We start from the raw sequence: 27,994 nt of genomic DNA on the forward strand, positions 1-27,994 counted from the left end.
TCTTTTCCCATGTTAGGCACCAAATCTGGGCTCCTCTATGTGCACTGCGCTTCTTTGCTTTGACCACGAGAGGGCGCAAGAAGTCAGCCGGCGTGTGACGTCGGCGTCAGTAGACGAGCTTACAGGATCCCGGCTTCTCGACACATGTAGTAAAACTGTCCTCTCTTCTCAATCAGGTTAGTAGGGGTATCCATCTCCACGATATGTCCTTTATCCATAACAATTACTCTGAAAAAACAGTGGAATAAGGTAAATTTCCTCTCAAAATGAGGTGTGGTAATATAGGAAACGATGCGAAGTACTCCACTAACTTAGACATGCGAAACGATAGGTTTGTGAGAGAAAACATTAGTATTTTGACTAAATTAAACCAAAATTATCACCAGAACAAATGCTAAAATCACAAACCAATCGTTTCTCAAGGACCCTTAACACTGGTTTATACATAGGGTCCCGTGCGCACACAGGAAAGAGGTACCAGCCTTGACTTACTCTTGTTGCCAGATTTTGCACGAATAATAAATTAATTACTGTAGTAGAGCATTGCATTACCAGCGCAAAGGGTCATAGGTTCGAACCCAGGGATACACATACTGATAAAAATGTATCGCACTTTGGATAAAAGCGTCTGAAAATGCCTAAATGTAAAATGACATACTTTGTGTAATCCATAATGGTGTTGAGGCGATGTGCTATGGTAAGGACGGCACAATCCTCAAACTGGCTGCGGATGGTAGACTGGATCAGGGTGTCTGTTTCCAGGTCCAATGCAGCCGTTGCTTCATCTAGCACCAGAATTTTTGTCTTTCGAAGGAGAGCTCGTGCGAGGCATACCAGCTGCCTTTGACCAAGACTGCAGAATTAAAAGACAAAACAAATGTATTACTTTTAAGTAATTCATCTTAGTGATCCATGATTCTTAAGTGATCATTTTATCACTGCACATGCACTGGCACTGTTTCAATGACCAGATCGAGATTTTATATTCAGTGTTGGGGAAAGTTACTTTTAAAAGTAATGCATTATAATATTAAGTTACTCCCCAAAAAAGTAACTAATTGCGTTACTTAGTTACTTTTCATGGAAAGTAATGCTTGCGTTACTTTTGCTGCGTCCGAAACGGCCTACTTCCATACTATATAGTACGTTAAAATAGTAGGCACGGCGAGTAGTATGTCCGAATACATAGTATTCGAAAAACAGTATGCAAAAAGTACCCGGGTGACCTACTACTTCCGGTTAGATTTTTCAGTGTGCATACGATGGACACTTCACTATCCCATGATGCCCCGGAAGAGGAGTTATCCAATGAAGAAGAAGAGGCATGCGGCTGTGATGTAGCAACATGGCGAATTTAGTACGTCCGAGTCTCATTCATACTATACAGTACCTACTGTTTTAACGGCAAGTAAGTAGGTACTTCGTCTCATGCAGTACCTACTGTACAGTATGCAGTTTCGGACGCAGCCTTTGTCTTACTTGGCTGAGGCTTGATCTCTTTCAGGCCTTGCTTGTGTTTTTTATGATCGCAAAAATGTCAAGCTCTGGCCTACCATCTCCGTTTCTGACTCAAACTGTTCCCGCTCAGGCGCACAAGTGCGTAATTCTACGTTATTATGTTCAGTTTAAATCAGCATATTATTTTATTTTTAAATTGAATTAATTAAACAAAAAAGTAACTTGCATTACTTTCTTAAAAAAAGTAACTCAAATATTAATGTGTACATTTATAAAGTAATGCGTTATTTTACTTGTTACTTCAGAAAAGTAGTATTATTATGTAATGCGCATTACTTGTACTCTATATTTAAAAGCATGCATTCGAGCATCTTTGTATGTTCATACCTGAGATTTTCTCCTCCTTCTGAGCACTCATAGTTGAGTTTATCTGGAAGTCCAGACACAAAGTTTTTAAGGTGGGCCAGTTCCAGGGCATTCCACACTTCCTCATCAGAATAGGCATCAAAGGGGTCGAGGTTCATACGGAGAGATCCAGAGAACAGCACTGGGTCCTTATTGAATGTTAAAATTGCAAAAAGATTCATGATAAATTGAAAAAAAACGGTTACATGTTGTCACCATCAGAATATTTGCAACTTTACTGTCATTTTTGTTTCTTTAGTTGAAACAGAAAACTAAAAACACTACTTAAAAAGACCTAAAAAAAACTAAAAAAGACCTACAGTTACGGTTTTATCTACCTGTGGAATGATGGTAATGCGGGATCTTAGGTCATGAAGCCCAAGTTCTGATATGTTGATTCCATCAATGTAAATCTCTCCTTTTGCTGCCTCCAATATACGGAAAATTCCAAGAGCCAGAGATGACTTTCCGGCACCAGTTCTTCCCACAATGCCAATCTGAGAGAATAAAAGAAAACCAGACTGTTCTGCATTGTTCATCTCCAGAATTAATTACCAGAAGTTATTTTCAGTTATAATTTGCATTACCACAATCTGACCAAATATTCATGAATTTAAAGTCTTTTTAACTATTTTATTCCTTTTACATCATTGAATGCTTTGTCTTCTCTTTAACTTTAAAAAAAATAATTGTCAAAAAATGATGTCATTACAAACTTGTATGACTTTCAATAGTTGTACAAAAATAAATATTTAAGTTAAAATCTTCAAGCTACTCTTTTCCATTGGATAGTTTCATTTATTGTTCATAGCTCTAAAGCAATAATTTGTATGAGCATTCAAACTGGCCACATAAATATGCGTTTGCACCAGGGTTTAAAGGACCAATGTGTACATTTTTAGCAGCATCTACCAGTGAGATTGTGAATTGCAACCAACGGCTCAGTCCACAGCTCACCTCTGTGTTTTGAAATGCATAGAGAAGCTACGATAGCCGGCACAGGACAAACACGTCATCGTCTGAGACAACGTAGTGCCAAAACTCGCTCTATTCATGAATATCAGTCATGTGACCTTTTACGTCATCCGCTCTTTTTCCAGCTTACTGCCGCCATCTTGAGTACCTACCGAGTACCAGTAGGCTACTGAAAAGCATTAGCTAGCTTGCTACGATTTACGGATTTCTTATCTTTTACTGTCTATTTGTACGGACACAGTAAATGGCTAAGACATTATTTCGCACATCGACTGTCATGAAAAGAAATGCTACTTTCAAAAAGTATCATTGTTAGGATGTGATCCCTACTCAATCCCTGATGTGTTCTTCCAGCCGATGCTACCGAACTACCACTATTTTTACAACACTAAGAGGGCACGACACAACATGAAACTTTGCTCGAAGTATCACCTGGATCTCTACACATGAACGCGAGCATTGAGAACATTGTTTGTGTCTACAGAGTTTATTAAAAAGAAAGGTTTTGAACAACTGACTTTGGCTGTTTTGATGTCCGCTCGCCATCTTTGCCAGACATAAAGAATCGATTTCTGAATGCGAATGAATGAATCTCATATGAGGCTCCTTTTTCAACTAGAAGGTCAATATTGTTTTTCACTTGCGACAAAACAACGAATTACCGTGCATTTATATGAAGCTAAGCTTTAGGAGTTATCCATCTTTACTCTCCTCCCTCCTTACGTCAGATTCGGAGATCGATACATCTTGATTGGCAAGATGGCGGCGAGCGGACACCAAAACAGCTAAAGTCAGTTGTTCAAAACTTTTCTTTTTAGTTAACTCAATGTTCTCAATGCTCGAGTTCATGTGTAGAGACACAGGTGATACTTTGAGCGAAGTATCATGTGTCAAACCTTCTTAGTGTTGTAAAAAAAGCGTTTTTTTGAACATTTCAGATACTCAAAATGACGAAAGACAAGTTTGAGATGTGAGTGACGTCAGCTGATATTCATGAATAGAACGGTTTGTGCATTTAGGGCTATTGAATATTATTTGCATTTCTTTCAAACAATCCTTCTAAAAGTTACACAGTGCGCCTTTAAGTTCGGATATGCACCTATGCATTTTATAGCAAAGCTGTTGTATTGCTTCTAAAATCTATAAATACAGTGCATAAGTCAATAGTTTTCAAAATAAACAGCAGCCTATTACAGTGCTTTAAATTCAACTGTTACCTTTTCGCGCTCTTGAATGCGCACAGAGATGCCCTTCAGGGCCAACTCAAGGCCTTTGCGGTACTGAAGGCCATAATCACGAAACTCGATAGTCCCAGTTTGAGGCCAAGATGAAGGCAAAGAACTTCCTTCTATGGTCCAAGCTGCCTATAAAGGATAACATGGATGGACTAAAATGCTTTTATTACCATTACTGATTATCTATGCTGTTGACCTATAAAAAACACAATGGCTGAGAATATAAGCCTATCTATTGAAAGAAATCTCATCTATATTTGTCTTACCTCTTTCGGTGTGTCTGCATACTCTTTCACTCTCTCAACTGACACTATGTTGTTTTCTACATCTGTCCATGACCTCACAATCCAGCTCAGGAAACCAGTCACCTGAGAGAGAGTAAAAACAATTCAGCAGTTTAAAATGAAAGGGTTGAAATATCTGGTTTGTTTGGTCTCGATGTAACCCAGCCAAACTGCGATTAATAGCTGTATTTTCTTCTCTACATTTTAATTTGAAAAAGGCTGACCACAAATGAAAAAATATGCTACAGCAGCTCTTGTGCAAGACGGCTATTTTGAAGCTGAGGTTTGAGGGTGAATGTTGTGAGAGAGACAGCCACATGCAATCGCATTGGTCGCTCTCATAATATTTGGATTTTGCATAGAGACATTCATAATGATTCACACCTGAAGTGAATGTGACACTGCCAGGCCCACCATCCCAGGGCTAAGCTTCCCTTTCGCCATCACCGAAAGAATAGAAGCAGCAAGAACAATTCCGTTACCCAGAAACTCCAAATTCACACCCAGCCACCTGCACAGGAAGACATCAATGAACATTTATTTCATGCAAGAATGCATCCTGAATTAATGATATTTGTTTATGACCATAGATTGGTATTGTGGGTCTACTTGGATGAATGTTGGCGTCTCACCTTGTGGCTACAAAACGGGGAAAGTAAGCAGTTTGGTTGTTGTCCACCTTGTGATTGGCACCCATGATGAAGCGTGACTGCTCATTAAATGCCCTGATGACGCTGGCACCCTGCACCGTCTCGTTCAAGTGTGTGTAGATGGGAGAGCGACTCACTGACTCCAACCGCCGCAGCTGGCAGGACGTGGCCACGTAGAAACTCTTTAAAGGGAAAAATTGGAGTGTAAGATTACAATCAAAGCCATCCAGGACTTTAGACGATTTTCAAAAATCCTGGTGGATTTGTGTATTGTTAGTGTCAGCAGGTGGGATCTTGAATATTCTAGAATTCCAGCAATTGTGGTTCGCAAACTAGCCTCCTTTTCTTAAATTCCTTAAAGAAGTAATCCACATCTCCAGGGGGTAAGAATAGACTCACGAAAACCGTGCGTTGTGTTGTTATACCTACAGATATGGATAGCTCAATATCCTCATCTTATATCGAAATCCTCTACCATTTTTCTTTAAAATCCTTGGTTTAGACTTAATCGTGACTGGCACTGTTTTGGTCTCCACTCTGTTCGACACTACACCACTACGTTTTGTATGCTATGTCTTACGACAAAACTGTCATTGGCCGCTAGCTAGTTATTTTAGTTTGTAAAGTTTTAGATATGGTAATTTTCTTACAAAATTGCATCGATTCACTTCAGAAGGCCTGGAGCCGTGTGGATTACGTCTGTGAAGGATGGATGCACATTTTTGTCATTGACGTTTTGTCGTTTTCTAGTGTTATAAAGCTTGGAAGAGCCAGGAGATTTACTAAAATAAGTCAAATTGTGTTCGTCTGAAAGATGATGTATCTCGGATGACTTGAGGGTGAGTTAATCTTGGGGTAATTTTCATTTTTTGCCAAACTATCCCTTCAAAACCCATGAATGCCGGTTCAGTTGTACCTGTATGAAACCATAGATGAATGCCATAGGGAGGATGATGACAGCTGCGAAAGGAGTGGCCATCAACACGATGATACAGACTTCCATTAGTTTAAAAAAGTAACTAAGCATCATTTTCAGCCCATCTGGGATCATATTGTCTATGGCATCCGTTTCCTTTGCAAAGCGATTGAGGAGGTTGCCACTAGGCGTGGACTCAAAGAATGACATGGGAGAGTGAAGTACGTTGTTCAGAAGGTCTACGTGAAGATGACGAGAGGCAATGATGCACCCTAAGGAAATGGCAATTGTGGTGCCAAATATGGCGATTCCTAAAACAAAACAAAATTTTGACATTTGATACTGTAGTGAGGCAACTTCTTGTAATCGAATCAAAATGGAAACAGTTGGGGGAATCCCCTAGGACTGTACTCACCTTGGGTAAAGCCGAGAGCTCCATAGACTCCCAGTTTCATATCTGTGTTTAATTGGGTACCATTGACGACAGGCTGATCAGCCCACAAACTTAACCAGTAATTATAGGACAGAGATGCCGCTTGTTGGAAGGCGTACAGGAATACAATGGAAACTATTAAAGGCAAACCAATGGTGCGGAAGTATTCCACATACATCTCAAGTTTGACCTGTAGCAGGCGTAAAAAAGATGTGGTTAAGATGTGGTTCATTCGTCGGGGTATTAAAAGCAAGGTTTTGAAAATAATGATCTTACTCTGCCTATGCGTGCTTTATCAACCTTAGTGAGCTTCCCAAGGTCTTCTGGTATTTGGTCCTCATCAGAATCAGGTAGTGGCTCAACGCTCTGCATCGTAATGTTGTTTGTGTCACCACTGAAAGAGATGCAAATGCTTACCACATCTGAGTCTGTAAATGCTGCAGCTGTCAGTGGTATTGTTACTACAGTAATAATGTCTGTGCCGACTGGTGCGCTGCCACAAAGCTTGAAAATTCGTTTCATACTCTTACTTTAATGAACAATCCTGGTCAACCCAGATAACCACAGCCATTCAGTACAAATATCAGAATTGTAATTTGTTTTTTCATACCCAATGAGCTGCTCCTGGGACAGATCCCTAGAGAATGGCATGAAGTCAGTAACACTCAGCCTTAAGGACTTTCTGGAGCCTGCAAGTGAGCAATCTCAGCATTAATAAAAAAATATTACAAACTGGGAAAAAACAAAGGATCGGTTGGCTGAGAGGCCGGTATGAAGTTGTCTATCTAACTAAGAGCAACTTGGCAGTGAAAATGTTTTACAGCACAGTAAAGGACCTTTCTGAATGGCTTCTGAAAGGCACTCTTTTCTTTCAGAGCTTGCAAAGGTGTGAATGAAATCAGCAAAAGCTCCATTCCTGTTCAGAAGCTCCTGGTAGGAACCCCGTTCAGTGATCTCCCCATCTTCCAGAACCAGGATCAAATCCGCCTGAGGCAGAAAGCTCATTCCATGGGTCACCAAAACCCTTGTCTGTTAAAAAACCCCATCATGTTAGGTTTTGCAATATATATTTTTTTATTATTGTAGGTAGAAACTTACAATAAAAATCACCTTGTCTCTTAGTATGCCTCTTGGCCCAATGACTTTGTTAAAGATGTGCTGACCAACATGTGCATCTACAGCAGATAAGGGGTCATCGAGCAGATAGACGTCAGCTTTTCTGTAAACAGCACGAGCCAGACTCACCCTCTGTTTCTGTCCTCCTGATAAATTCAAACCCTGGTAAAAAAAGACAGATTTATATATACACATGACTAATGGATTTTTTAACTTGAGGCGAGGTACGGGGGTCTTACCTTCTCTCCGATCTCAGTGGCGTCTCCTGCAGGCAGATTGTCTAGATCGGGCAAAAGAGCACATGCCTCGAGGACTCGCTGGTACCAACTTTCTTTCTTTTCACGTCCAAACAAAATGTTGTCCTGGAGGCTTGCATTCTGAATCCAAGCTTGCTGGGGAACATAGGCAATGGAGCCCTAAAACAGAGATGTGATGAAATTCAGAGAAGACAGTTAGTGGGCAACACAATAATAGGTGACATAATTCCTGGCATGCAGTGCAGCCATGCACACAGTTGTCAAAGGTGTATATTTGTAAATCTTCTGTATATCTCTGCATCTCAAACGTCTTATTATGTGTTCACATCAGCCGCGGCAGAGGCGTTAAGCGCAAGTGATTTCAATGTAAAGTCAATGTGAAGACGCGTTGATGCGCGTCTGGAGGTCTCGCAGCGCGAATGAGGTGTTTAGTGCGGTAGGCGCGATTCCACCTCATTCGCACGTCTAGTACGAATGGCGCAAATTGAGTTGAAAAAATTTTACTTTGGTGGAAAAACATGCCGCGTTAACAAATCAGGAGCTTGCTCTAGTAGTGACATGATTACAGGAAGCGAGCAGAATCGCAGAAGCCCCTCCCATGACGCGAATTTCCGTGAAAATGTCTCAATGACTAGAATTTCACGCGCTGCTTTCACTCGCTGCTTTCACGCGCGAATGAAGTGAGTTCAAGCGACAAACTAGTCGCGGTATACGCAAATTTGACACCTCAAAATGCGACTGGTGTGAACCCACAGTTAGGCCACCACCAGGTTTGCGGTTTTAAAATGACCATGCATATATATATTTTCAAGTCTCTTTATTATAATACAAACATTGTGATTTCCAATGATTAGTGTGTTTACCCTAACTGAAACTGTCCCGCTTCTTTTTTCAGTCTCTCCAAGCATGGCAGACAGGAGCGAGGATTTCCCACTGCCGACGTGGCCGACAACAGCAACCAGTGAGCCGCATGGCACCCTAACACTGATTCTACACACAAATACGCAAACACAAGTAAGTAAAGCGTTGATGAACCTTGCACACTACTTGCCTGATTGTATCAGGTGCCTATTGAAAACTTGGGTAATGATACCTTTTTAAACATGGAGGACCATCTTTAGACCAGCTGAAGGTTCCATTCCCAAAAACAACACCATCCCCATCTAACAGAAAAAATGCAATGACAAAACTGCTATATTAGTTGTGCTATTAATATTCTGCTATAAATATGTTTTAATCACTTGCAATAGTATATACTTTCTATAGTACACTTCAAATTAAGTAGACTGCTTCTGGGAAACTAGACTTTTCCCTCCAGCTTGTAAAATCTTTAATTAAGTCTAATTAGCTTAATCTTTGAAATAAGAGTTTTTAGAAGCTATCACAAATGCTTATGATGGATGGGACCAAAGCAGTAAAAATGTTATTTGTACTTAGTGTGGCATACACATAGAGATGCCACGCATACAGACTACCGGCACATCCGGGAACTTGACTGTAAATTTCGTCACCGCCCCTTTTTGGAGGAAAACAAACCAGACCCTCCACAGACCCCCACCCAAAACAGCGGAACAAAGCAACGCCTCCACACAGCCGGCAGGCGTAGATAACTTATGAAATCACTCAGATTAAACATGTTGAGTAATTATGTGTCCTCCCTGCCTGCCATAGAGCGCGAAACATACATTAACTCATTGAATTTGGTCAATATAAAAACATGTTCCTTTCATTCTCCTAGCGTCAAATTTGTGTAACAACGCTATCCAGTGATTGCTGGAAAATCACTAAGGCTAGTTGTATGGCTGGACGGAAAAGTCCACTCTCTAAATATAAAGACATAATATATAAATACGAAGTAACTTTCGAATACGAAGTAAAATCATTCACTTGCTTCCCTGTTGACTCGATGAGGTACGAGTAAATGTCCGGGTAAGACACCTCTGGCCAATAGGGAGCGTTGTTACACAAATTTGACGCTGGGAGAATGAAAGGGACATGTTTTTATATTGACCAAATTAAATGTGTTAATGTATCTTTCGCGCTCTATGGCGGCCATGGTGGACAGATGGTTACTCGGCGTGTTTGATCTGAGTGATTTCTTGGGTTGTTTGCGCCTGTCGGCTGTGTGCGAGCGTTGCTTTGTTCCGCAATTTTGAATGGAAGTCAATGAAAGGTCTAGTTTGTTTCCCCCAAAAGTGGGCGTGAACCTGTTCAGAGACATTCTATGACGTTGCGCCGGTTGTGCGTATTTCAGTGCAGGCTGATCTATTGAGTGTTCAGGGATCTCTGATTGCCCCTGCCATTCAGAGGAAGTGAGATAGCACTAGCATCTAACTGTGACATTCAGAGGCTATTACCAAACTGTTGTTAATATCACTTCCGTTCAAACTTATATTGACTGAAGGAAGAGAGTGGCAGAGGGCACATCGTTTCACGGGGCACAGAGTTTGTTTTTAGATTCACTGAAATGTTGAAAAAAAAATTAAGTTAAAACAAGGTTTCTCACCAGATTTCAAAGTTTCTCTTGTCACATTGTCTGGCTTGAGTTCAGCTTGACAGAGAAACTTTCCCAGACGCTTAAGTGATACGACAGCCTGCAAAAGAGAAAAAAAATGATAAAAATGAGAACATTTGAATTTTCGATTTAAATCGTATTTATAAATAACGACACTCCATAAATTATCAGGACAGGTTGATAAATGTTGAAGTGGTGTTCATGGGAGCTTTACCTGCATGGTCGTGCTCATGGCAAAAGGAAGCTGGCTTAAGGGAGTTTTCAGTATGTTGATAAGAGCCATTGACACAAAGATTTTCTGTGCATCCAGAACATTTTTATCATCAATGAGCACATAGACTCCAAACATGGCGAACGCAATCTGGCAAAGAAAGAAATTTGCAGTTAAAACTCAAATGAACAGGTGCTAATTTTAAGAAATGGCAGTAGTGATATAAGTACAGTGAACACTTCTATGCAATTTAGGTCTTTTCAACAATTGTGTCCTTTGACAGCCCTGGATTCATGTTGAGTCTATAATCTCACCAGGAATGACGAGGAGTTGAAAGATGCAATGGACACTGAGTATAAGATCTGAGATTTCTTTAGAGTTTTCAGCTCCTTCTCTCTGTATCCCAGGACTTGCTCCAGAAAAGCCTTTTCCCAGGCATAGAATTTAAGGATCTTAATACCGTTCAGAATCTCGTTCATTAACTTCACCCGTCCATCTATGTACTTCATTTGTATCTCCTGTGGAATAAACATACAATGGCCAACAGTCATCATCAAAACAAGTTCATGTAAGACAATACTACTAAAACTAAATTTATTTAGTTATTCAGTTCAACACTTGAACTGTTTCTACATGAACTTAGAGAATGCACTTGCTGACCTCAAACCATATACATTTTACTACTGTGAAATGCACAGATTGCTGACATTGCTGACAAGAAATTCCTAAGAACACAATAGCTTTAAGCTGACTCAAGCAGATTTGTTTAAGCATCGTGCCAAAAGTGTTTTGTTTTCTGAAATGAAAATTTTTGCCTCTATTGCTTATTGCCAGCACTGCGGTTTGCTTTGCTTCTGAGGGAAAGTAGGGAACTTCAAAGAAGCGAGAGAAGTTCGAAACCTGCCTGCACACCCATTTTACGCTCACTTCACTATCTAAACCAGCTATGCAGCCTGCCCTTGACGCAGGCTTACTTTAGCACTCAGAGATCCTCAACAGGCTGCTGTCTTAGAAAGCATCTTAGTGGTTGAGCTGATCGAGGATCTAAACTAATCTTCACCTCTCTCTCCTCTAATCAGAATCTTATTCAAAATCAGCCATTCCTTTGGAAGACAGAGCATCAGGTAGCAGGTAAGTGGAAGTTGTGCAACGTGTGTTTCAACTCTACAGTACCTGGAGTTTGCTTCTCTTCCTTGCAATGAATCCATTCAAAGGAAAAATGAAGATCACTATGGCGATGCCTGCTAGAGCAGATGGTCCTAAATGCTAAAATAAGTAAAACATGATTAAGCATGAAAAGGCCATATCAGTGCAGCACAGAAGTCTTAATAACGCCTATTTAACCTATAACCCAAAAATGCTAAGATTATTTAAAAGGGATGCTCCAACTCAATATCAAAATTAACCCATGATTTACTCACCCTCAAGCAATCCGAGATGTCTATCATCTTTAAGATGAGCGCATTTGGAGTAATTTTAGTAAATTTCCTTGCTTTTCCAAGCTTTATAATGGTTCCCTGATTCCCAGGGATCAGGGAACAACTTCTGACTTTAAACTAAAAAAGTGCATTCATCCGCTATAGAGATAATCCACATGGCTTCAAGGGGTTAATAAAGGTCTTCTGCATGTAATCGATGCGATTTTGTACAACTTTATGAACTGTTGCTTCCAGTAACAACGCTATCTTAGGCGGACGTTATGATGGACATATGTATCTCGGATTGCTTGAGGGTAAGTAAATCATGGGGTGATTTTGATATTTGGTGCGAATATTGTTTCAAAGAGAGGCAGTTTATTAAGATAGTAAAAAATAAATAATGAAATAATGAAGTATATATGGTCATGTTGCCCTCACCTGCCAAAGAAAGAAGAGGCAGAGCGTGACTTCAATGGGTGCCAGCCACACTGCATTGAAATACACCACAAAATCCATCAACTTCTGGGTATCAGCAGAGACCAGATTCACAATCTCTCCTACTGTGCACGTTCTGCGTGCTGAACTGTTCATGACAAGAGACTAAGGAGGAAAGAAAAACAAACAGATTTTCAGGAGGAGAAAAGATTTTTGAGTAAGAAAAAATACAGGAGGACTAAAAAGGACTTATTAATCAAAGGAAAGTTAAGCTGGTTAGATGGCTTACCTTTCTGTAGACCAGCCCCATGACAGCTGTTTTAACCCTCATGCCCACAGTAAAGCAGGTGTATGTGTATTGATGGTTGAAGACAGACTGTAAGCAGGACAATAGGAACATAAGTGATGCGTAGAAATATCCCTTCCACAACGGAGCGTCCTGGTCTTTCATGAAGCCTAACAATAGACTTGAAATAAATGAAGAAAAAAGAAGCAAATGAATATACTACATGAACTAATGTGCTGATGTAACCAAAGATTTTGGTTGATTCTAGTTTAAGAGACCATATAGTACCACTGTGGTTGGGCTGAAAGTTTACAGTAACGTTCAAACCCACACATAGATCTGTTGGGCCTAACAAGTAGAACCATGTTCGGCTGGGAAAATGTTTATCTGAATGTCAATCAAATGCTACAACGGTTGGTTACTCTGAGGGCAGAAGACCTCAAAATTTTCCACAGTTCGACTCACCTAAGTCCACCACTGGTTCTTAGTACAATAGATGTATCTGCAACTACTTGGATGTCCCTGCTAAAGACTGCTGGTAGCTGACCGAACCTCCCATTTTGCTGGCTGCTTTCCTTTAGTAACCACAACCCCAACAGTGTTCTTTTACCCTCCCTGAAGCTAACACGTCTACGGCGGGCAGAGTGCTGTGGTCATCTCTTACTCTCCTAAGCTTTCAGACATAAAGCCAAAATTGCTTCTCTGTGGGCATAAACAGCATGATCTCTGTCTAGCTGGTATGGCGTCTCGGACTCAAGCACCTGCCACGCGCCACCACTTCCTGTTTTCATCCCAAGATATTGTGAACCATAAGATGTCTCTTTTAAAAATATTTTGATAACCTTGCGAGCTGTCTTTAAAGGCACAGAGGGGCCATCTGTGTTTATTCGAAGGCAGAACTTTGCATAAACAAACCCCAGAGCCTAACTTTCCCTAGATATACCAAAAAACCAAGGTTCATGAACTAAAACTAAAGACCCCACCTAGGTGACTCATCCCTGTCATTGTATAAGCTTTAACTTTCTCACCTTAAAACCTGAGGAACAGCAAACATGAAGGCATCGTGGACCATGAGGCACAGTGTCCCGGTTAAGAAATAAGGTCCAAAGCTACGTGCCAATGTTCGTAAAAGACAAAATCCAGAACTCTGCTCTTTCTGAATCTTCCTGAGAAGTTGAGCCTGGTCTGGTAGTCGGGATCCCAAGGCAACGCTGGTGCTTAGGTGTTTTTCTTGTCTGTTGATGATGAAGAGGCAAACAGGCATGTGAATAAAAATACTTCTGAGGCTTGAACATGGTTGTTAACTAACTCCATCGTTTTACATTCTAATTGAAAACAGAGTGGTTGCGAAACAAGTTTCCACAAATTATAAAAAATGCATGTGACCTGTGAGGGTTTTAAAATTTCAGAGGACTTGAAAACACTGCATGTTCAAAGCTGCAATGGGTTAACAAGCCAACCAATTGAAATGGTCCTGCTGTCTGAATCATGTATGCAGAAGAGCTTTCGTCGACCTAATTCAGGCCAATCCCTTTCAGATGGAAATGTGACCGCTTTGATCAAAGCAACAGAAGGATGCCCTCAACATCAACAACCGACATAAAAGGACACGTGCCTCAAAATGTCACATGTAGAAAACCCACAAGATGACCTAATGTTTCAAAAGCCTTACTGCTGTAATTTGGTTCGCTCTGCTGTCCATTCCTCCTCCAGGTCAGATATGATCCTCTCAGATGTATCCTCTTCCCTGAGACTCCACAGATCCTCTGCTTGCAAGGGAGATCGATATCCCTTAAAAACTAACCTGGAAGCACACACCAGGCCACATAAATTTCATTTCACTACAGTCAGACTGCACTACTTGTAGTGGACCAAGAAGTATTGAGAATCAAATGTTAATTCCCTACCCGCTGAACCACCAGAAGAGGATCTTGGACAAGAATGAGGCATCTTGAACAGGGCATGAGTTCTAAGAAAAAGACAGGCAGATTGACTACAATAATATGATCAAATGTATATGAAGACCCTAAACACACACCAATATGTGCTTATTGAGAGCTTTAATTGTTAAACCAGATCCATTAATATCTGTCCAAACACTATTCCCTCATCTAAGAAGGCTTTGCTACATGCTGGAGTTTGGTTTCTGTATTTTGCGTCTATGTGGACAGGTAAGATGAAGTTCAACATCAACTAAATTTTTATGGACTTAGGTCTGTGGACATACTTTAAAATTAAGTATTGCCATGCTGGAAAAAACAGGCCCTACCTAAACCACAACCACAATGTTTGAGGCAATTTTCTAGATTATCACTTTATCTAGATTACTGCTATAAAGATTTGTCTTCAAGAATTAGGAATTGGTGGTCTAGAAAACCTTTTCGATTGCAAGGGGATGTCTATATAGGACAAATACATTTGCACAAAGTATAGTACAAATAAGTTCTTACATAATGTACAAATGGACAACCAGATGTGAAACTGTCAGTTTCAGAAAGGAGAGGAACACAGGTTTGCTTTCTTGGATGAAGGAAGCAGGGGCTAGAAATCTGGCAACAGTGAATTGAGAGTCAACAGAGAAACAGAATCTGTGTGTCTTTGTGTAGTGTCTTAAGTTGTGTCCACCTACTTCTGACCTCAGCGCTGCCCCTACACCCATCCACCCAAACATACTTTCTCTTTTGCTCTCTTTTTCCTGCCTCCTCACCGGAGGTCTCACTCTTCAGGAGACTGTGAATAACCCTGCACAGGAAGTGACTGAGCCAGGAGGGGATCAAGGGGTGTGGCACCCACGTCTGTGGCTACAACCTCATCACCAACACGATAATTTCTTTGAGCGTGTTTCCTTGTTTTTCTCTGGACTGCTATCTCACAAGAAAGGTTTGTGGGTTACGTTCAATTTATTTTGGTTCTACGTGCAACGTGTGTCATTTGCATCCAGGACAACCAAATCATGACCAGATTGAATCTAGTTGGCGAAGGAGTACCACAGAAAACCTGTGTCTGTATAGATGACTCAAGTTGAATTCTAAAAAAATCACTTTTAACCAATCATGTGTTTAGCTAATATCCAGGCACTACATACTTGTGGGAGATGCCAGGAGGATGTGCGCTAGCCATTACCATAATTCACTGCAAATGGATGGGTTGCAGATTACATAAAACTAAGAGTAAACAAAAGCAAATCACCACAGGATTGTTTGTGATGTATTATTTTGGGTGATGATACTTTAAGCTGTAGTTTCTGTGCGTACCTTGAGGGCAGCTTTGCCTGAAGGTGCCTGGTCTGCAAAACAGCTAAGGAACAGCTGTGCCAGCAGCAGGGCAAAGTAAGAGAAAAACGCCAAGTACCGCACGATATCCGGAGAGAGACCCTGGGAAGCAGAGACACCAAAATGAATACTCAAAAAAATCACATATAGCAGACTTTCCATTTGGAATGAGTACCACAGGATTTCCCAATATCCTAAACCGATACTATTCTTGATCTGCAGACTTCCCAACATTGTTTACATGTTGCTGAACATTCCATTCTTATGGAGGTTTTTGGAATATACCTTGTTGATTTTTATTAAATCCCAAGACTACATCTCCGAATGAACCCTGAAGCTGAACGTTTTTGTGGGGATAATAACGTTGGTCAATTGAATCGCACCGTGACTATGCGGAGAAGAGTTTGTTTATGAAGAAAGCTTTATGATGTTAATACCCAAACTATGTATTAATATGCTGTTTATTTTATAGGAATGATGCAGCGCTGGCTTGCCGCTTTCACTGACTATGCCTAATGGGTGTGCACTATCATTAACAGCATAGTAAAGCTTATTTTGAACAGGCAAATCATAAGCAAAAACTAACCTCTTTAACGGCCTGCTTTATATAAATGAATTACGTATGTAAAGAGCCGTAAAAGGCTTCAAGTCACGCTACAATCTGGAAACTCGTATATTTCTGCTGTTAAACCTCCAGACACTATTTGTTGGTGAAAAGCCAAAAGCAGTTATATTTACAAACCTTTATACATATGCCGTTAATATGGAGCTCATGAAATTCATAACACTGGGTTCTAAGTTTGGCTTTCTGCTGTCCTGCATGCATCTGAAATCCTGGCTACTCTATTGGAGCGCAAGACAAATGTGTAGTAAACATCCACTCGACCATGAAGGCCTTTGCCAAGATACAGGCTATATTCATAACCACACCAAAAAAATTAAAAACAAGGCCAGAGTGGTTTGGTGGTCAAAATGTAGGTCAATTAAAATTTCTTTCCCTTCTTATCCAAGCACACACTCAGCATGGCAGTGAAAAATAGGCTTATCTGTCTTTGTTTTGACCCAGTGATATGGGTCAAATTCACCTAGTCTGGTTTTTGAAAATATTAAAGATACCTTCTGCTAGCTTTCATAATTGACTATGAAATAACTATAACAGAATGTTTTGGACATGCATGCTTATGGATTATATACTTTAAACACACATTATTGAGATAGGCATGCATATGCATGTATGACCAAATACATGTGTGTCTGACTTTGTGTACACCCATATGTCAATGTTTGCTCTGCTGAAATGCGTGGCTGTATGTTACTGTTTATAGGTTCTGTCCAGGATTTTGAGAATGTACTGTGAAATTGAGCTGCTTTGCGTCAGTGTTATTTTTCTCACCTGATCCACAGCCAGCTGGATCTTTGAATGAAGCGGAATCAGAGAACAGACCACGCCCAGCAACCAGTAGAGGAACAGGAAGGCTGAGGACCGACATCCCCGCACTCGCTCCCAATGAATCACGCACACGGCTAACACCTGTCAAACACACAGCTGTTAATAATCACATCCGCTGTTGATACCAAAAACCGCAAGCATGATGGAGAAAACTCTCTGTGATAATAAGACCTAAATGCAAGTTTACTTAAAGTCCCTATAAAGTGATACAAAATTACCCTGTGATTTACTCACCCTCAAGCCATCCAAGATACATATGTCCATCATCTTTCAAACAAACATATCTGGAGTTATTTTAGCTAATCCCTGATAGAAAACAGGGATCAGGGAACAACTTCTGACTTTAAACCCCAAAGAATGTAATCCACACAGCTTCAATGGGTTAATAAAGGTCTTCTGCAGGTAATCGATGCAATTTTGAAAGAAAAATATCCATATTTTAAACTTTATTACTACTATATTAACTAGCTTCTGATAACGACGCCATCTTGGACTGACGTGATTAGCGTAAGGAGGGTTTGTTGCCATACGTACGTTACGTAGTAACTCTCGTGAGTCGCAAGGGTCCAAGATTGCATTGTTACCAGAAGCTAGTTAATATAGTTTATAAAGTTTGAAATCTGGATATTTTCTTACAGGATTGCATCGATTACCCGCAGAAGACTTTTGTTGATCCCTTGGAGCTGTGTAGATTACTTTTGTAAAAGATGGATGCACTTTCTTAGAGTTCAAAGTCAGAAGTTCCCTTATCCCTGTTTTTTACCATTACAAAGCGTGGAAGAGCAAGGACATTTACTAAAATAGCTTCAAATGTGCTTGTCTGAAAGATGATGGACATCAGGGGCGGCTGGTCTATTATGGGCGCTTGGGCGCCGCCCTTCTTACCAAGTGTAAAAAAAAGTTTTACGTTTGACAAAAACATGACTTTCTTCTGTACAGGTGTACGTGTTTTACAGACTAGACAAACGAGGTGGGGGTCTTGTGTCTGCCAGCTTCATCGTCTGCGGCATACCATCATAAATTTTATGCTCAGGAGCCGAGAAAGGGGCGCCCTTGCTATCTAACCAGTGGAGCTCTGATACGCTATTAAAACGTAACTAAATATGATCAATTCAACCAATCAGTGACGCGCAGTAATAATTCTCTGATGCTTTGCCTTTGCGCACATCAGAGAATAACATGAAGTTTTACTCTACTTGGTGTGGTCACGTCGCAGAGAGATTCAGTAGGCGGAGCCAGTCTTTCTTGAGAAGTTGACAATGGCGGCACCGGTAGCACACGAAAAAGAGACCGTGCATTCTCTTCTTCAAACTCCGATTTAAAACAAACAAATTTTTTAACTTGTATGCTCGTCTTGTAAGTTCATGATTAGAAATAAACATGTGAATGAAAACCATTATTATTATTAAAACATGAAATGACGGATAATGATGGCAAAATTTTGAAAACGTGAAAACGTCTTATGCAACCTCTGGTGTGTGTGTGTGTGTGTGTGTGTGTGTGTGTGTGTGTGTGTGTGTGCGTGCGTGCGTGTGCGCATGCATGCTTGTGAATGATTATCTTGATTAGTTTGTTATTGATAATAAACCCATATTATACACAAATTCACAGATTCATAGTACATTTATTTCATGCTTTAACAGTTGACTTCAACAGTAACATTTTCAGCATTTTAGTTAAGCAGTAATGATTGTTCATCACCTGATAAATGGCTATTTACTGTCTTGCATTACTACAGTAAAAGTATGATTTTAAGTTTGTTTGCGCCCCCCCAAAACATTTTTAGCACCAGCCGCCACTGATGGTCATGTATCTTGAATTGCTTAAGGGTGAGTAAATCATGGAGTAATTTTGATATTGGGAGTTTGCAACTCTTCCAGGTAGTTGTTTCAGTCATGCAAGACTAAAGTCATGTCTAATTGAATGGGAAAAGAAAGATATTTCTTAAATTGCATGCCAAAATTACAATTAAGCAACACATTTCTGAGCAACAATTTAATTTAATTCTAATTCTTCAAGGTCACTTCAGCTATTGCGCATGCACGCAGTTAAAAAAAATTAAACGAGACCCCCTCCCCCAGAATGATGATTGATTCTTTTAACTGAAAGGTGGGACTTCCATCGCCAGAGTGGCCATATTGCATTGTCTCCTATTCATAGTATTAGCAATGCTTAATCTTGTTATATGCAATATCTTTGGTTTACTGTACTTTAAAATCAAGTAAAATCTAAGATAATTGTAGCCAGTTTGGATTTTCTGGATGAAACAAGCCCTAAAGATTATTTCATGCAGCCTGTTACATAAAGCAACATTTGCCTTGGGATCCCTGTGACCCTACAGTACATAGGATACGCGGTATGGGAAATGGATGGATGTTAGGGAAACCATAACTTTAAATTTTAAATTTGTACTTTGCCTTCTTTATGTCCCAATGACTAATCCATCAGTAAATAAAGAGTAGATTTGTAGAGGTTATGGGATTTCCCTGTCTGCCACCACAGTCGCCTCTTTTAATAAAACACTAGTGTGGTCTCTGTTGATCCCACGTTTCAACATCCCAGATGATCATCTAGCAGCTCTTACCGAAACCGAGCATTGCGTGATGTTTTGAGCATGTCCATTCTAATTTAAGTGAAGAAAACACCATTTGTTGCAGTATCTCCAAGGTAGCACAACATCATTTCATTACATAACAAGGAGCCTCCTGGTGTGATACAGATGAGGCACCAGGGAACATACCACAGATGCCTCCACCAAACCAAAGCATTAAACTTCAGAGTAATGAGGTGAAAGTTTTAAGAGGAACTCTTAATCTCCTCCTAATAATAGACGTCTCCTGAGGTTTCGCTCTACCTGGAAACTGAGCTTGTAGGCCACATGTAACATCTGCGTTGTTGTTGTTGTGTTTGGACTTTATGTCCCATGAAAGTAAGATATGGCTCTCTTCTTGACAGTGGGAGGAAGCCAGTGCTTCTTTTCTAACCTTAGACGTGGTGGACAGCCAGTAATTATACTGGAGAGTTGGGAGTGATAGAGGACAGAGACTGATCTGTATCCTGTGGCACCGAAATGACAGCACAAAATTAAACCAGCGGAGGCCTCTGATGGGTACAACGTAGCCAACTACTGTGGCAGTCTTCAGCACTGCGCTATTCCTGAGACCCAGCAGGTTTGTCTCAAACTGGTTACTGTTAGTATGCTGGTTGTGGAAGCTGGTAAACTTCAAGGATAGGATTAGGAACTCTATAACATACTGGGGTGGTGCCACTTAAAATATGAATGGCAAAGTATGGCAGCTGTGATCAGCAAAATTAGGAATTGTATTGTATAAACTGCATTCAGCACAGGTTTTTGGGTTGTGATTTGGCTCAATTTGCATAATTTCTTTACTGAATCGGTTGCTTAAACAAATAATGGCGCTTTCATTGAGCCCAATTCATTCTGGGTCCTGCTGATTAAAAAAGCCCAGATATTATGCAAGAGAAACCACAGGTGGTGTAGGAGGTTTGGCAACAAAACTTTGTTTTCATAATCCAAAAGTTTATGCACATACATAATCTCCAAATGTTGAGGTTGTTGAGTTTAGACATGCCTGCCCGAGCTTGGCCAAGTAAATAAGAATAGAGAATATACTTATTTCAGTCCTTGTCCAATTAAGATCACAATCTGTTTGGGGGAGGAGAGTGTTTAAGGACAAGAGTGCACTGTTTAACTTTTTAAAACTTTTTTTTTCAAGTAACCAATGTTGACTTAGGTGTCTGAGGAGACCGCAGATGGGTCATGAGTCTGGTCTGGAGTCCATCTCTGGGAACACACAGACCAAAAGTGATGATGAGATCGTGTTCATTAGCCCGTGTGTAGGCGTGACTCTAACCAAAGTCACCTCGAAACGTCACAGTCTATTAGATGAAAACAGCTTCTCCTATGCGAAGGTTCAGGAGCTGTCGTAAGCAGTATTTTGAGGAATGATGCGATGGATGACCTTTAAATATATATTTGCATATGCGGTCAATGCATGCTTCTTTAAGCCTTCTTTTATACCCCTACTAAAACACAGATGTTTATGGTCACCAGCATATGTTTGGATTCTAGTGTACTTCATAAAGAAAGAAGCTTCACAAGAAAGAACATGCTGGTCATACAGATTCTCTAGCTATACTTTACATTGCTATGCTGGTCAACAAACTAGACCAGTATGCAACTGGTTTTTAAGCCTGGGCACCAATTGCCAAGGCACCAATCTCTGGCCTCGTACACACTGCACATTTTGGGGACTGACAACCACATTTAAATGTGGGAGTGAATTCCATAAATGATTGTTACATGTCTGTATGGAACAAGACTTATGCTGGGTCCGAAACCGCCTACTTCCATACTATATAGTACGCGAAAAGCAGTAGGCGAGGCGAGTAGTATGTCCAAATACATAGCATTCGAAAAACAGTATGCGAAAAGTACCCGGATGACCTACTACTTCCTAGTGTGCATAGGATGGACACTTCACTATCCCATGATGCCCCGGGAGAGAAGTAATCCAACAAAGAAGACGACACGTCGCGGCTGTTCGCGCTGTAATGACATGACGTGATGACGAAGTGTGTCACTTGATGTAGCAACATGGCGGATGTAGTACGTCCGAATCTCATTCGTACTACCAGGATTCATACTATACAGTACCTACTGTTTTAACGGCAAGTAAGTACTTCATCTCATTCAGTGCCTACTGTACAGTATGTGGTTTCGGACGCAGCCTTACTCCCGAAAATGCAATGATTGACACAACGGTTACCATAGCAATGTTCTGTCACCTCTCATGGTTATTACTTATTGCTTTGACCAAAATAATATTGTGGTTTTATGGTTGTTAATTTTGATAAATCTTCATCTTGACGTTGTATGCATTTGTGAGGCTGCTTCACAGAGCGCTGTCTTGCAGTGTTGCCAGGTCCTCACAAACTTTTTGGGATTACGTACTTAACGTATTTTTGGCTTTGGCTCATAAAGTGATCAAGTTTTTGGTGTTACTAAAGTGGGAAGGTGCTGGTCCCAATATTTTGGTCTTTGAGGTAAAGCAATTGGATTTATTTTGGTTTATCATGGGATTTTTCTTGTTCACTGTTTTTGTGCATGATCTGGCAACACTAGGCAAACGTTCCTTCGTCTTTGATTTTCTACACAGCATACTTTTATTTCTCTTTCTAGACATTTTTTCATATAAGAGACATGTCATGTTGGTGATGCATGTTTAAATACTACTTCAACAATTAGTTGTTTAGTTCACTTCTGTACACACTATGCAGAGTTGATGTAAATGCGGTTGTCACTACCTACATTTGGCGGAAGTTAATTCGGTAGTAGAATGCGGTTGTCACTTGTGTAAATGAAGTGTGTGTGTACGTACGGGATTAAGCATTAAAAGGTGAAGTGACCGTGACAACCAAATTTAGATGCAATGTTTACAAGGCCTTTATCATTCCTAAATTTAAAAAAAGTTGGATAAAATGTAACACGCTGCTTAAGAGAAATCCAGTTATATCATTATAGAGATACAAACTAGACATTGTTATTCAACGCTTTTTGTTATTTGTAATACACAGACATCATAAGCATGGAACCTAAGGTTTACATTACCACAGTGAGACTTCGTATGATGGGACTGAGCAAGAAGACAAGATGTTGTTGGATTTCCTGTCTTCGTTCCAACAGGATGTAAAAGAATTCCACAAAACCAAAGGAGGCCAAGAAGAAGCCCAGCAACTGCAAAAGAGTAAGGAGAATTCAATTCATATCAGGGTGAGAACTGAGTCACCCTTCCGGAAACTCAAGCGGTCACCTACTGCAGACAAGAGCTGTTTACATTACATTATGATATAACTAGCCGGAAGTGTGTGTGACTCACGGAGAAACAACTGTATTTCAAACAAACGGTTTTTTTTTTGAGCAGAAAAGCAAAAACTACAGCTCGCTGAATTGCTAACCACACTTTCACACCACAAACCGAGGTTACGCACCACTCTGTGTGTTACTGTCTTTAGCAACTAACATACAAACTCGACCCCCTGGTCTACCCTGACCACCATTGGGGTTGTTTACACCTGGCATTAAAGTGGCTGTTTTTCATGATCCCGTTCTTCAAACTTTAGTCAGTGTGTAATGTTGCTGTAATAGCATAAATAATGCCTGCAAAATTATAAAGCTCAAAGTTTAATGCCAAGCGATATATTGTCTTTAACATACTACAGGACTACAGAGTTTTTGACTAAACTCTACCCATACGAATACGTTAGTCGCCAGCTAAGCTAAGCTGCTGTCGAATCACAACACACTAAACCAGCTACACAATCAGAACTCGTTACATATTTTTGAAGGAGTGACTTCATAGAACAAGGAAGACATCAGCTCGTTTTTAGGACAGTATAGAGAAAAGTAAATTGTGTAACAAAATACTGTGTTTTTACACACGAAACACGAACATGTTATATTCCACACCATAAACACAATCATACCTTTGAAAACACAGGTAAAAGGGGGACTTTAAGATGCATTTTGGTCGATTGGGTCACAAGTGGACGACTTTAAATATAGGTATAAATGGAGTGTAAAATGCTTTGAGCTTGTCCACTTTCGACCACATTCAGAGGTAGCCGAAAACGCATTCTATTGGGGCATTCTATTGTTTGCCTATTGATCTTGTATCGATGTACCGAGCACAATGTTTTTATATTGGTCCTGACTTCTAGCGCATACCCACAGTGTTTGCCGCAATCTTTAGGCTTTCTTTTAGTTGCTTTCCGCCTCTTTCATTTTTTTTTCATTTCGCGAGCGTGTGAAAGTTGCGCAAGCTTATCTTATCAATTGCTCTGAAATATCAAAGAAAACTCTTAAATAATCACTTATAAAACATTGTGCAACATAATATTAGTGGCCATTAAATTTAACCTGTCATTCCTTCTGCTCATGTTTTAAAGAATCGCCCACTGCAAAATATTACTTTCTTAGTTTTTTTGTCTTGTTTTCAATACAATTATCTGAAAATTGTTAAATCGAGATGTTTTCCTAGATGAGCAAAATTACTTAAGAAAATAAGTCTTAAAACAAGCAAAAATATCTGCTTGTTTTAAGCACAAATTCACTTAAATTGTATATTTTTGGTCTAAAAACTAGACTTATTTAAGAATTTTTAGATATTTCTACTGAAAACAAAACCAAAATACTACGTTAGAAAGTAATTTTTTTGCAGTGCATAGACCAAAGTGGACAAAAAAATGTGGACAAAAGAGATTAAAACACCTGGGGCCTCATTTATAAAGCGTGCGTACGCACAGATTTGATTGTAAAGTGTGCGAAGGCAAAAATCCACGGCAAAGTCCATATTTATAAAAACTGTCTTTGACGTGGAAAAGTGCTTAGCGCCACGTCAGTGTCTGAGCAGACGTACGCACTTTTGCTTGTCTGATTGCTGCAGATTTTTGGAAATATAAGCCATTTTTGCGGTTTCAAATTGGGTTTAAACATTGACAAGCGCTCTTTTTTATGTCTGACATTAATTGCGCATCGTTTAAAAGCGTAGATCTGAAACTGCTCAGCTGCACGCACAAGTTCAAGTTCATTTACGATTTATATATTTGAAAGGGGTACGCGCGTTTTCTGCGCGTACGTTCTGTTTATGAATCACACATACGCATTTTTGTTAAATTATCGTAAGATCAAATGTAGGATGGTTTTTACGCAGCATTTTATAAATGAGGCCCCAGGGGCCTCATTTATAAAGTGTGCGTACGCACAGATTTGACCATAAATATTTGACGCAAAAATCCAAGTCCATATTTATATAAACTGTCTTTGACGTGGAAAAGTGCTTAGCGCCACCTCAGGGTCTGAGCAGAGGTACGCACTTTTGCTTGTCTGATTGCTTCAGGTTTTTGGAAATAAGCCATTCTTGCTGCTCGAAATTGGGTTTAAACATTGACAAGCGCTCTTTTATATGTCTATGACATTAATTACGCATTGTTTAAAAGCGTAGATCTGAAACTGCTCGGCTGCGCGCACAAGTTCAAGTTCATTTACGATTAATATATTTGAAAGGGGTACACGTGTTTTCTGTACGTACGTTCGGTTTATGAATCACACGTACGCATTTTTGTTGAATGATCGTAAGATCAAATGTAGGATGGTTTTTACGCAGCATTTTTTAAATGAGGCCCCAGGTGTGAATGTTAATGTGTCTCTCTTGTTCACTTGACCAAAACGCATCTTAATACCAGGTATAAACAGGACCTTCGTTATAACACTTTAATTTAGGTTTAATAGATAGTACTTCTGAGCCCAAGACGGGCTTGTATAACATCGGTTTTCTTACCAGCTTGGCACTGCAGAGCGAAGAGAGAGGCAGTGGACTGCGGCCGTGGCAGTACAGATGAAGGAAATAAAATGGTGAAAGGACCCACAGGTAGATGCATGGAGCCCAAACCAGGACCGTGTTCTGGAAGCAGTCGCTCAGTTCAGGGTTGTGTGTATACCATGTCTGATTCCAGTCCTGAAGATGAAGAAACGTTTGTGGTATTGGTAAGTTTTCAACCAATTATGTTATAATGAGAAAATAGATACAATAGCTCTCCACAAAATCATCTTGGATCCAAACCCTCTCCACACACCGACCATGGTCTGAATTGTCTGGGACATCCAAAATTAGGCTACAGTTTTGAACATTTTGTGGTTGTGCAGTTGTATAAGACACTGGTAGTTAAACACTTAACTAGCAGAAGGGTATTTTACTACTTGAGTACATATTTTACACTACTTGAGTATTTTAGTTACATTTTCCAAGCATCTGTGCTTTATCAGAGTGTTTGTCTTGGGAAAAAATTTACTTTTCTTTACTAAAGCATAGAATCATACTGTGTATTCCTTTTATGTTGCATATTAAAATTGATTTAATACCTAATTACATACAAATTACGAAAGTACTTTTTACTTAAGTAAAAGTAAAAAAAAATACTAGATGTTTAATGTACTGAAATATTAAATATAAACCAAAAACTTGAAATTATGAAATGTAGTGGAGTAAAAATTATGATAATATGCTTTGAAATGTTTGTTTTCCAAAGAAAAACACTGATAAAATATGAATACTTGAAAATTTACTTTTAAGTAAAAATACTTAAGTAGGGTTCATCTCTTTAAGGAATGAAGTCTTTAAAGAAGAATTTCGAAAACTAGAGAAGATTGTAAAATCCCAAAAACAATGTTAAATATACAATGCACCTGCAAGTAATTTCAAAATATCAAATGTCATATAAAATCAATCAAATACTTAAGGAGGGGTCAAAGCTATTTCTTCTGATTTATTAACACTGTTAAAGAGTTGGATTCCTCATCTTTAAAATACGCAAAGTGTAAAAAAAGCAGTTGGACATGTGACGGAGTATTTCTGTGGACTTCGCCAGGGTTTTGGAAAGTTTATATCGAACATAAAAGATTTATACGTAACAATCTTTCAATTTCAATGCAGGAAGTACAGTGGAAGTCCTTATATAGGCACTTTAACTGGAATAGTGCATGCACCAACCAAGAGCTGACATGAAGAGCTGAAACACACCGGAGAAGTGTTTTTGTTTGTGAGGGAAATTTAAGCTTGTTTAGCTTTCCAATGAACCCAGCATCATAGAAACAATGCATATAGTTTGTTAATCCAAGATAGCAGTGGAGTTTTGCGTGGGTGTTTGTTTAACACTGGATTTCGTTGCAATGGGGCGGTCCCCACCTGGGTCATAAGTCGCAGGCGGTAAGTAAAACTTCATCAAATGTCTGTGTTTTGTTAGCAATTTGTGCGTGAGTGCGTAGAATGTATATGACACGAACATGTAGTGAATTGTTAGTTATCCGGAGCTAGTGGGATAATGTTTTGTGTACGCCTCAACGTTTTTGACTTTTCAGAGATATGAATGATGTAATGCTACTCTATAAGGTACTCAAGATTAACATGAGATAAGCAGAAACACTGTGTGTTATGTGAGCTTTATATCTTACCACAGTACAAAATCTTTAATTAATATGACATTTATTCAACATTTCAACTGTTTGAAAAGTCATAAAAATGAAGTAGGAGATTAAGTCAGATGTGTCCTGGTTCTAAGTTTGGCCATGGCATCATCCAAATTTCTCATTTATTTGTGACAACAAACATCTTGCATAACAAAATAACTATTTACAGATAAACCTAACATCTATACAAAGTCATCTATATGCTATATATAAAAAATGATGTTTACTCACCCACAGTGGGTCAAGTCCACTTAGACTGCAGAAAGTATCCATTCACCCGTCTGGTCCTGAGGCTGCTGTTTATCCTCTTTCTCTAGACTGTTCTGTCACTCTAAACTCAGTGTCTTCCTCTATCCTGGTATATATCTTATACACTTTTACTGCTTCTGAAAGTGTCTGCTTCTTGACCACCAGTCTGACAGCTGCTTAGGTGGGTAGTTATATTCACTCTCTCCTCCCAACCTACTTCCTTCAACTCTCTGTCTGTCTTTCTCTCTCTCTCTCCCTATTTATCTCTGTCTCGTTCCCAGACTCCCACGTACGTAAGGTTTTTTATCAAAACAGCGCTGTGGTTTGTACGACGCTCTGTAACGCCACCCGAAAAACAATCCCCACCCTCTTCTCCTCCTTTGC

General features: G+C 39.7%; 1 protein-coding gene and 1 long non-coding RNA gene across 2 annotated transcripts; one reads left to right on the plus strand and one right to left on the minus strand.

Annotated features, from left to right (window-relative positions):
* The first annotated feature begins 52 nt into the window (after positions 1–52).
* On the plus strand, positions 53–23,400 carry LOC129450579 (uncharacterized). The gene is made up of 3 exons (XR_012370809.1): positions 53–176; positions 8,625–8,743; positions 22,915–23,400. It is a non-coding gene; the product is annotated as an uncharacterized lncRNA (long non-coding RNA).
* Positions 90–27,993, minus strand: abcc6a (ATP-binding cassette, sub-family C (CFTR/MRP), member 6a). Its single transcript, XM_055213445.2, has 31 exons — positions 27,593–27,993; positions 25,677–25,853; positions 22,949–23,074; positions 17,260–17,397; positions 15,849–15,968; positions 14,502–14,563; positions 14,267–14,398; positions 13,623–13,829; positions 12,598–12,775; positions 12,312–12,473; positions 11,629–11,721; positions 10,770–10,973; positions 10,459–10,605; positions 10,236–10,323; positions 8,823–8,892; positions 8,593–8,719; positions 7,712–7,888; positions 7,467–7,634; positions 7,193–7,385; positions 6,967–7,045; positions 6,633–6,750; positions 6,339–6,546; positions 5,924–6,234; positions 4,990–5,189; positions 4,742–4,868; positions 4,340–4,441; positions 4,056–4,202; positions 2,202–2,360; positions 1,846–2,012; positions 659–853; positions 90–228 (listed from the first exon to the last, which is right to left on the minus strand). The coding sequence occupies exons 1-31, from the start codon at positions 27,632–27,634 to the stop codon at positions 120–122; spliced, it is 4,533 nt and encodes a 1,510-aa protein (XP_055069420.2). The 5' UTR covers positions 27,635–27,993; the 3' UTR covers positions 90–119.
* Between the last annotated feature and the right edge of the window lies 1 nt (position 27,994).

This window comes from Misgurnus anguillicaudatus, chromosome 8 (genome assembly GCF_027580225.2).
Source record: "Misgurnus anguillicaudatus chromosome 8, ASM2758022v2, whole genome shotgun sequence".
In the NCBI taxonomy this organism is placed as follows: Eukaryota; Metazoa; Chordata; class Actinopteri; order Cypriniformes; family Cobitidae; genus Misgurnus; species Misgurnus anguillicaudatus.

Coding starts and splice junctions, on each gene's coding strand:
- abcc6a (XM_055213445.2), bottom strand. CDS start 27,634: ATGGATACTTTCTGCAGTCTAAGTGGACTTGACCCACTGTGG. Junction 13,830..14,266: donor GAGCGAACCAAATTACAGCA/GTAAGGCTTTTG, acceptor CATCATCAACAG/ACAAGAAAAACACCTAAGCA. Junction 854..1,845: donor GAAGGAGGAGAAAATCTCAG/GTATGAACATAC, acceptor TTAATTCTGCAG/TCTTGGTCAAAGGCAGCTGG.